The 10,611-nt window shown below is 39.2% G+C and overlaps 1 protein-coding gene across 1 annotated transcript; it reads right to left on the bottom strand.

Moving 5' to 3' along the window:
* Nucleotides 1-323: 323 nt before the first annotated feature.
* On the bottom strand, nucleotides 324-10,302 carry LOC121919685 (TATA-box binding protein). The gene is made up of 8 exons (XM_042446518.1): nucleotides 10,102-10,302; nucleotides 7,395-7,612; nucleotides 5,694-6,019; nucleotides 4,611-4,698; nucleotides 2,801-2,892; nucleotides 2,459-2,626; nucleotides 1,834-1,928; nucleotides 324-1,457 (listed from the first exon to the last, which is right to left on the bottom strand). The coding sequence occupies exons 2-8, from the start codon at nucleotides 7,446-7,448 to the stop codon at nucleotides 1,378-1,380; spliced, it is 903 nt and encodes a 300-aa protein (XP_042302452.1). The 5' UTR covers nucleotides 7,449-7,612; nucleotides 10,102-10,302; the 3' UTR covers nucleotides 324-1,377.
* Between the last annotated feature and the right edge of the window lie 309 nt (nucleotides 10,303-10,611).

Raw genomic sequence — 10,611 nt, forward strand, 5'->3', positions numbered from 1 at the left:
TAATACCCTTGGATGTAGTTCATCTGGTCCTGGAGACTTAAATTCATTTAGATTAACAAGATATTCCTCTACTCTCTCTTTACTTTGTGCTGAAATTCCCCTATTCTCTCCTTTGCTCCATTATCCACAGATTGAGCACCCTTTGTTTTTTCTGAGAACACTGAACCAAAGAAGGTGTTGAGTAATTCTGCCTTTTCTCTGTCCCGTTAGGATTTTTAAAGAACATTTGAGAAAGACAACCAATGGGGGGGAAAAGAAAGGAGTGAATGGACATAATGGAAAGAAGGTCACATGATTCCTACCTAGGGAAGTGGGGTGAAAGGATACAGCCTGTGATAGTGGACTGCTCTGCTGCAACATCCAGAGAATTGTGTTGGTGGCAGAGACTATTTTTATCCCACCTTTCTGCCAAAATGTGGACTCTTAGAGGGCTTACAATTTATACGGCTATAAAAACAGATTAAATCCAGTCCAGTTATATAACATCTTTGTGGTAGGTAAGATTGGACAGTAAGAGAGGTAAGATGGAGGTTAAGGCAGGGGATGACTCATGATTTGGTTTTTTTTATAGGACTGAAAAGGAAAAAGACAGGATCGGAGAAGCTAATCTGGTCAAAGAAATTACTAAGAGTGAAAGCGGTAAAGTTACATTGTTTCAGAGACTTTGGGTTACTATAACAACACAATAATACATTAAATGGCAAAACACATTGCTTTAATACTGTGTTAATAAAAATCTTATAAAAAACATTTCAATACATTTAAGCTATAGGCATGCATATAGCACATTAAAAACAGCAGTGTAAGCAAGTCAGATTGATCACAGAACAATGCAGATGCCCTTCTCAAGTTTCATAACCAGCATTAAGTACACATTTAGAACTCAGGTTGTTGTCCCAAATTAGGAATATATACAGCCATCTGTTTTCAACAGCAAGTTTGCCCTGCTAAACACTGGAAAAAAGGGAATGTGAAAGAAGGGCTAAATGGTTAGAGTTAAATTTTCTGATTATAAAATCCATGGATGAAAGAATACTGTAACCAAAATGTTTAAATTTTGAATAACACAATTTAACCAGCTGTCAGCGTAAGATTTCCAGATAGAAAAACATTAGCTGTTAAAATTGTTTAAAAGCTAAAAATATAAATAAACTCAGTTGTTCCTTGAGAGAGTGCAACGAAGCAACTCACAGTAACTCAGTACAGGCGTAACACATGATGAAAGCTTCCCTTTTTATGAAGATCAGAGAAGCAGGCACTAACTGAGGAAATACTCAAAGTCCTGATATTTCAGCCTGTACGTCTCTCTTTTTACTGCTGAGCCATAATCAATACCTTAAAGAGTATCCCATCTTCTTGGATAGGCAGAGTGAATTGTTACGTTGTCTTTCTGAATCCTTTTAAAATAGGATATATATTTTCAAATGCTTCATAAATTTCAGCTCTGACTTTTGCACCTAAAAGACAATACCAAAATATTTTAATTATACAGTACTGTATGCCTTGAAGAGAACATAGCTAGCTTGTTCTTTTCCTCAATATGTAATGTCTTATATCTGGAGCACAATGTTTACAGCTGAAGCTCCCTACTGCCAAGTGCAGTTAATTCATAGTTCTCTAGTACAGGGAATTCACTAACTTCTGTCACCTGTTAAAGCTGGAGGTAAATTAATATTAAAAGGTATATCACTCTCAGGATCTATCTGTAACAATTAAAAATGGTGGGGGGGAAAACTGAGCCAGCATATTTTGAGTATCTTAGGAAATCTTTTGGTATTACAGTGTAGTTCTTTAAGTACTGTACAATCAATACAATAATTTCATGCGACTTACCAGTTAAAACTACCTTCCCAGAAACAAATATAAGCAAGACGATTCTTGGTTTGATCATTCTGTAAATTAAGCCAGGAAACAACTCTGGTTCATAGCTGTAAGAAAAATAAGGTAAGATTTATAACTGAAACTAGTTCACGAGGTTGATCAAGATGTTCAGAAGTGGAAGCAAACTCTGCTTTTCTGTTATTAGGACTAATGCCTGTTGATACACCAAAAGATGTTTCAAGCCAAATATACAAGATAGGAATTACAAACTATTACTCAAGCTGCTGAACCATATCCAATCATGATCTGTGTATACAGACACAGTAATATTTGGAAGTGTTGCATCACCTATCCTGGCCTAGGGAACACGAGATTCCATTTATATTATTAGTCAGCTAACAACCATCACTTTATTATAAGAGCCTTCTCAGGTTTTCTTCTTCGTTGAAATACATAGATTTCACTTTAAAAAAAAATTGACTCCTCCATTTTACTGACTGTTGCAGATCTCCTCTACAAAATCTTATAAACAGTTGACATGTCCTTTGCATGTAGTGAGTTTAGGATATAAGGGAAGATCCAAAGATAGACTGTCAAGAAGATTAAGGTGGAACAACAAGAGAACACCCTCACTTACCTGCTAAATTGCTGGTGTGTAAGAACCAAACCCTCAAGTCGGATAGGGAATTTTACATCACAGCTACCCACCATATTCTGAATCTTAAAATCCAAGAACTTGGCAGGAAAGCCCAACTTCTGCACAACTCTAGCATACTTTCTGGCAGCCAGCCTGGACTGCTCCTCACTAGGAAAAAAAGGGGGGGATGGGGGGGGGGGGGGACACTGTAACATTATGAAGTTACATTCATGTAATGTATGTGCATACATGAGAACTAACTACACTTGTCAGCTACAAGATGTTAACTATATTGAATACTAATAAGATTAATGGATACAGATATTTTATATGCTAACATACCTTTTAGCCCCAGTGCACACCATCTTTCCAGAGCTGAATATGAGGGCTGTAGTACGTGGTTCTCTGATTCTCATAATTACAGCAGCAAAACGCTGAAATATGTAGAAGAAGCTTATCACAACAAAAATCCCTAGACATATTAACAAGTAATTTTTTTAATAACTCACCACCTGACAGCTAACCCAGTGACAGATGTGGAAAAGGTAGGAGCTATCTGATACATCTGGATGACACTAGACTATGGAGGATTAATATAAAATATTCTTGACAACCAAAATATCCACTTTAAGATTCCGAAGCTGCATTTTGCAGACTAGTTTTTCTACAGCTACAGATACAGGGCATATGTAAGAGACAAAAAAATCCAATTTAGTAGCTTTGTGAAGAGCTGTGAAAAGATGGTAAGCTTCAAAACAAAAAATATGCTTTCCCTCAAGAAAATAAAGGTCCAAAACACACTGCAGAAATAATCCAATTTGAGACTGCTTTAACTGCCCTGGCTCAATGCTAGGAAAATCTGGGAACTGTAGTTTTGTGAGACATTTATCTTTCTCTGTCAGAGAGTTCTGGTGCCACAAAAAAACTACAATTCCCAGGATGCCCTAGCACTGAGCCAGGGTAATTGAAGTGCTCTCAAACTGGATTATTTCTGCAATGTATTTTGGACCAAAGTTTCCTTTTATGTATAGACTTCTCACATCTGAAAATGCCAATATTATCTAGAGCAGAAGTGCCAACAACTTCAATTTGTAAACCTCATCCTAGTTTCCAGATGGGATGCAGAGGGAGGTTTGCCCTCAACTGAACATTAAAGGCAAAACATCTCCCCTATACAGTTCAGACATTGGTTCACTCATGATGCTTGTTTTAAAGTGAACTAATAAGCATTGGAGATGGAATTTCCCCTCCAGTTAACATTCAGTATCTCATTAATTAATGGAGCATTTAAAAAGTTCAAGCTGGGCACTGTGCTAGCTTCAACACAGAAACACATAAACTATTTATTTTAAGAGACAAGGAAACTGAAGGAAAAATCCAACTTACAGTGAGTTGGTTTCACACTAATGCTTAGAGAATGAGATGTCAGTCAGAACTTGCTTGTGCCACTGAATTTAACAGATCTACAACAGGCGTGGGAACCGTGGCCCTTCAGATGTTCTTTGATGCAGCCAAATAATCTGTATACAGCACAGACTGTTTGCACCAAGGAGTCCAATGAGGAAGAATTTTACTTTCTATGCAGAAATCCATCTGCATTCACTGAAATCTCAGCAAGTGGCCCTTATGATTTTACAAGTGTCTGGTCTATATATTCATTCTCCTCTGTTTAGTTTTTAAAGAAAATAAGAGGCCAACTTGCCACAACAGTGAACAGCTGACCAATACTAATAGCTGGCCTGCCTTTAATTTCTATTTTCTTTATTACAAACAACAACAACAACGGAATACCTGCTTATGTGTTTGCAGAGTAAATCTTGATCTTTGCAACACCACCCTTTTAGGGTACCTATCACACTTCAAACCCCTTCTTTTTTATAAGGCATATTTCATAAAGCACTCAATAGTCTCTTTAGTGACTGCAGTTAGTGATAAACTGAAGGAGTCTGATGGTGAAGTCACAGAAGCAATCAGAAGTACGGTAATAATTACTAGCTAGTAGAAAAGTCTATTGTCACATCTCCATTGTCGCATCTCTGAAGATGCCAGCCACAGATGCTGGCGAAACATCAGGAAGAAAATCTTCTAGAACATGGCCACATAGCCCGAAAAACCCACAAATTTCCATTGTCACAGCTCCATTATCCCTTACCTTGGGGTTGTACTCAGCATTTCGAGCACGAAGGGCAATGGTTTTTAGGTCAAGTTTACAACCAAGATTTACTGTAGACACAATATTCCTAAAGAAAATTTGGAGAAATGTTAGGAAAGCTAGGATTCTTTCATATTCTGAAGTTATTACCCATTATGCAACAGTTGCCTTTGAACCAGATAATAATAAATCAGGCTTGATAAATTTATAACAGTTATTTTGCCTCATGAGCTACTTCCTATTGTTCACATGCAGAACCTACAATTTTTTGATGGCTACAGTATTAAGAGAATAATAGCATTACCATGCTATTGGTGACACCAGGGGAGACAGAGATAACACCAAGGGGATTTCTGTATATTTTTAAAATGAAAGTAGGTTCATAAGATGTTTTCAATTAATGGCAACTTCCTATAGAACTACAAAAAGTGTAGTTTGGATCAGTAAGCAAGCAAAGGGATCTTGTAGCACCTCTCAGACTAACTGAAAGAAAGAAGTTGGTAGAATAAGCTTTCACAGGCATAAGTCTGCTTCATCAGATGCACAGAGTGCCTAGGAACAGAATTTTATAGCTATGAATGAGCTGGTAGTATGTGTGAGTTCACACAAACGTTTTGTATTTCTGTTGCTGTTCACACATAACAACAGCTCATCTATATGCTACCAACTTATTTCTTTCAGTTAGCCTCATCATATATTCCCATCGTATTGCATAAGGGCATCAAGAGCACTCATGAGTTTTCCATCTATGCACCAGTTCAAAACACAGGGGATACACTGAGAGGCCCTCCTTGGACATTTCATTAACTGAGGATGTCCCTACCCTGATATATCTGTTGAAACCTAAACATTTTTGTGGATAGTGGATCTATAATTAAACTGTTATAGTCTACTTTAGCCTTTTTAATAGAGTATATTACTTTTGGTGCTCAGTCAGTTACTTGACCCATAGAAAGAGACAAATCTGCTGGGATATATCTGCAGTTTTCATACCACTCGGACTTACAACTAAAACAAACCTGAAACTTACACTTCAAAATAATTTTGAAAGATGGCAGACAGAAGAAAAGAATACACACTTACTGCAGCTGTGGCACAATTCCAGAACTTTCAGAAGCAGGTGTTGCAGGAGTTTTTGGGGTCATGGGAGTAATTGGAGAGGGGTAGAGAGATGTGCTTCCTGGCAAAGGAGCTGTGGTAAGTGTCTGTGAGTGAAAAAGTTGTGGCGTTTGACCAGAGGTCCCTTGTGTTGGTTGCGACGTGGACTGCTGTGCTGCTGCCTGTTGCTGCTGCCTCTGCTGTTCTTCCAGAATAGATAAGCTGTTTGTAGTTTGAACAGGTTGGGGTGTGAGCCCTGTGCCATAAGGCATCATGGGACTAAATATAGGGATGCCAGGAGTCATTGCACTCTACAAGGAGAAATATACAATGAATCAAAGTTATATTTCTTACATCTACATTTCTGAATAGAATGAATAAGATTAAATATTTGTCCAGCTACTTTTAACAGTTGCTTTTACAGTCTAGAAAAAAAAAAAAGGGCTGCAATCCAATGCACACAGTTGGGAGTATACCACATTGGATTAGTGGGACTTATTTTTGTGTAGAAAAGTAAACATTTTTTATAGTAAGCATAGCTAGAATTGCACAAGATGAATCTATTGCCATGAACTGAGCCATTTTATCACATTGTTTTACCCCTGACTTATACATCAGCACTGATTCATAAATATTTAAATACCAGAATGAAACTTTCAGCGCTAAAAACAAGATAAAGAAAGTTGGATTTATTTCTGATATGCTTTTCTTTACAATAGAACACTTTAATGTCAGTAGCCCCCAGAGAACTACCTGCTTCTTGAGTAGTCTTTCCCTTGTGTTCCTATGTGCCCTTCTTGAAGGGAGCTAATTCAGCTGCCATAGAATCGTAGAGTTGGAAGAGACCACAATGGCCACCCAGTTCAACCCCCTGCCATGCAGGAATACACAATCAAAGGGCTGCTGAAAGATGGCCATCCAGCCTCTGTTTAAAAACTTCCAAAAAAAGGAAACTCCGTCACATTTTGAGGCAGTGTGTCAAACAGCTTTTACTGTTAGGAAGTTTTTCCTAATGTTAAGGTGGAATATCTTTTCCTGTATCTTAAATCCACTGCTCCATGTCCTGGTCTCTGAAGCTGTAGAAAACAAGCTTGCTCCATTCTCAATAACATCGAGAAATTGCATTTTAGTGCCAATCCTATGTTCATCTACTCAGAAATAAGCTCCACTGTGTTCAGTGGAAATTACAACCAGAGGAAGGGATGCATAAGTACCTGCATAATTCAAACATATTTATGTAGGAAGGTGTGGCACTATTACAACTAAAGCAGGCCAATTGTGGGCTGGGGAGGTCAGAGGACTGAAGCTGTGCAGTAATATAACCTGCGTTCTATGTTGTGCTGAATTCTGGGCTTACAGGACCCTTTTGGCAAGGTTTACTTCTCATGACACATTAGCAAGCTATGCCCACACTTCAAATTATTGCTTGAAGTTAATTCAAATATATGCAAACACAATCCCATTCATAATACGTGAACAGTTCAAGCTTGAAAGGAAACTGTCAATTGTGTTTAATTACTAATTAAGACAAGTATAATACAATACAATTTTTCCAAGCCTTTGAAAAAATAATGAAAGGGAAAAGGTCTGGAGATGAATAACCCATGCAAGCCTTTACTTGACTATGTAAATAATTGTCTTTGAAAGTTTTATTTCCCAATAAGCTACAAGTTCACACATTTTTACCTGAGGGGATGCTAAACCCTGGCCGTAAGGTGGTATACTGTTATTTTGATCCATGGCAGCAATCACGTCTCCAGCTGGATGATGAATATGACCACAGGTCCACGTCCCAAAAGCAATTTCAGACCATCTGCCTTATGAGAATCTCCTGTCCTAAAGCTTCCTGGCAATGAGTTAAGCAGTCAGCCTCGCTACTTCTGGTGCTCACAGGTTCCCAAAGCCTAAATGGGAAAATAGCTTATGATAAACATTCTTTGCAATAAAAACTCAGAACAAAAAAAACACTTGCTTTGCCTAACCATCACATAAGTTACTTCTAATTAATGAGATCTTGCTGTTCTTAGCTCCTTCTAGAAATATACACACAGGAATCAAGTTTATTAACCTAACTACTTTCAAACTAGGTCCATTACCAGAATAATTCACATGCCAGTCCTAGAGTTCTGCATTGACAAACCTGTCTCCCAACCTCACATGTAACTTTACATACCACACTTAAAAGGCTAGAGCATAGACAATATACAGTACATAGTGGGGGGAAACACTGATCAGTGGAGCTTCTTAAACAAAACTTCACTTCACAGGAGTAGAAATGTGCCTATATACATGTTACAAATATTTTGTTTCTTCTTTAAAACTGCAATATTTTCAGTTGCACTCTGAAAACGTACTAAGTAACAACTCATTAGGTTACTATTTTTTTTCATCCTTTCTTCAAAAAGCTGAGAACGAGCCCAACTACTATGATTTCTGAACTTTGCTCGGCAATTATCTGTAGTCCTAGTATTTAGGAAGCTTTTCTGGCACTCAGGGCCCAAACAGTCAGGCCAAAATAAAGCTGCTTCATGTCACTTTGGAGCTTTGCTGTTTAAATGACACACTTAAGAAACCAGAAGCTGCGCCGAAGCTGTTCTCCAGACCTTAAGACTTGATTGTGGTTTTGGCGCAGTGGATGCAAGCATCATTTAAACAGCATACCTCCAAAGTGACCCAAAGCAACTTTACTTTGGCCTGTCTGTTCAGACCCTCAGTTAACTATCTTGAGTGGATTAATACACTTCAAGCAAAGGATAAACCAAAACTGTTTTTAAATTGGTTCAACTCTGTATTAAACAAGGATTAAGAAGAAGAAAGGATACATTTTTTATTGCACTAAAATTATACTTCCAATAAAATATTAGAATTAATAACATTACAGAAGACAAAATAATTTTGTTCTTATAAAAGAAGTTACAAAGTATTTTAGGCATCGCAGGACGTAGAATGTCAACCCTCCTCATCGTTAAAGACTGCAAGCCTTACCAGTCTTAAAGGAAAGCTTTCATCTAAGCTTTAGATCTTGTGCTCTAAATATGCTATTCAGCAGAGAGGTATAGGGAACCAAGGAGCTTCTAGATTAGGGGAAACTAGGTCTTCCAACAGGTCCCATTATCCTTGACCACTGCTAAACTAGCAATGATGGGAGTGCAACTGAAAATAAGGCTGATGGGAGCTGTAATCCAATAGTACAAGTAGCTTGCCCTCATTTTAGATGGTGAGCTACTTGTTGTCCTTCCATTCCACTCTACACTTTCTGTAGCAATTACCTCATAGTTAATGTTATCTCTAAAGTGATACGCAGAATGTTAACTCCTTAAAAAGTTCAAAATACACAAGACATAAATTCTACTTCTGTATATAGCTTTATATTGTATCTCTGAGAAAACAATTTGTGTAAATCAGCTCTCTCTCTCTATATATATATATATACACACACACACTTTAAATATTTGTTCTTCATTAACTAATAAATAACTTTTATTTTAAATAATACAATACATTTTTCTTCAACTATCACTGTAACTCTTTATTTTGAATTGATTATCTCTAACTCAGTACTGACTCTATAGATGGCCCATTAGCTTTCCAGAGTTACTCAGACCTCACTGGAAACTTACTTCTATGTGCCTTTTCTAGATACAAAAATGACTTTAGGAATTTACATCTCCACATGTTTGTTGTTTTTAAGCACTGTCCATTGCTCTCCCACTGATATTTCACAAAAGGACATCTTGTATCGATCTGTGATGCAAACTGGCAGTTTCCCAGGACCCTTCTTAGCAATTCCAGTGGAGCTAAATAGTGACACTCTCAAAAGCCATGAGTTTCTGAGAACTGTAGTCCTGTGAGACATTGAGCCTTCTCTGTGGGAGAGCTCTGTTGCCACAATCAACTAGCATTGCGCCAGGGCAGTTAAGGCGGTCTCAAACCGGATTGTTGCTGCAGTGTGTTTTGGACCACTGTTTGGTGGGGTTTTGATGTTATTGCATTTGCTATGGGACCAACACGGCAGGACATACTAAAACAAATGACAGCCCTTGCCCATAGGGAAACTATACTTGCCTTATGTTTCCCTATGGGCAGATATTCTCCAATGACTTTCTATGGGCAAGTATAGTTTCCCTATGGACAAGTATCCTCCAATGCTTCTCTATGGGCAAGCATCCCCCCAATGCATCCCTATGGGCAGGTAATCCCCAATGATTCCCTATGGGCAAACATTCCCTATGTTGCTCTATAGGCAAGCATTCCCCAATGCTTCCCTATGGACAAGTGTTCTCAATGTTTCCCTATGGGCGAGTACAGTTTCCCACTCAGGACCTTCTCCTGAGGGTGCCAAGGAATGAGGCGAGGCGAGGCTCCTTCCTCCGCCGTCCTTCTGGAAGCTCACCTGGGAGCCCCTCCTCGCTCGCCCTCCCTTCGCCCGTTGCTCAGAGGCTGAGGAGAAGGAGGCGGCCCAGAGGCTTCTCGTTACTTCCCTCGAGTCAAATGGTGCCGCTTTGCCTCCCTAACCGCGCTCCTTCTCCGTCGCCGGCGCACTTTTACCACGTCATCGCAGCCCGCCCGCTTGTCGCTGCCCTGGACTGTTACCTCCGGCGCCGTCGTCGGCGCACTTTCATTACGTCATTACAGCCCCGCCCCCTTGGACTGTCGCCTCTGGCGCCAACTTTCTTAGAACAGGCGCAGAGGGCCTTGCGCGCTCTAGAGCCCCAGCTAGCTAGGTGCCCCACAGCGACACCTGCAGGCGGGAGGCTGAATCACGTCGAGGAGAGGCAGGAAAGAGCATTTTAAATGCTTCAAAAGATCCTACAGAGTAAAGATATTCTTTAGTATTACTGGATACTAAAGTGTATTTCCCCCCATGGCCATGTATTGGCAGGAGAGCTGGACAGCCAGGGTG

Source organism: Sceloporus undulatus, chromosome 1, assembly GCF_019175285.1.
Source record: "Sceloporus undulatus isolate JIND9_A2432 ecotype Alabama chromosome 1, SceUnd_v1.1, whole genome shotgun sequence".
NCBI classification, from domain to species: Eukaryota; Metazoa; Chordata; class Lepidosauria; order Squamata; family Phrynosomatidae; genus Sceloporus; species Sceloporus undulatus.

What these genes read in the sequence shown, in the direction of transcription:
- LOC121919685 (XM_042446518.1), bottom strand. Translation starts at nt 7,448, where the DNA reads ATGGATCAAAATAACAGTATACCACCTTACGGCCAGGGTTTAGCATCC. An exon ending in GGAATTGTGCCACAGCTGCA is followed by an intron (nt 4,699 to 5,693) that starts GTAAGTGTGTAT and finishes AATTTTCTTTAG; the next exon opens with GAATATTGTGTCTACAGTAA. An exon ending in ATGCTGAGTACAACCCCAAG is followed by an intron (nt 2,893 to 4,610) that starts GTAAGGGATAAT and finishes TACATATTTCAG; the next exon opens with CGTTTTGCTGCTGTAATTAT.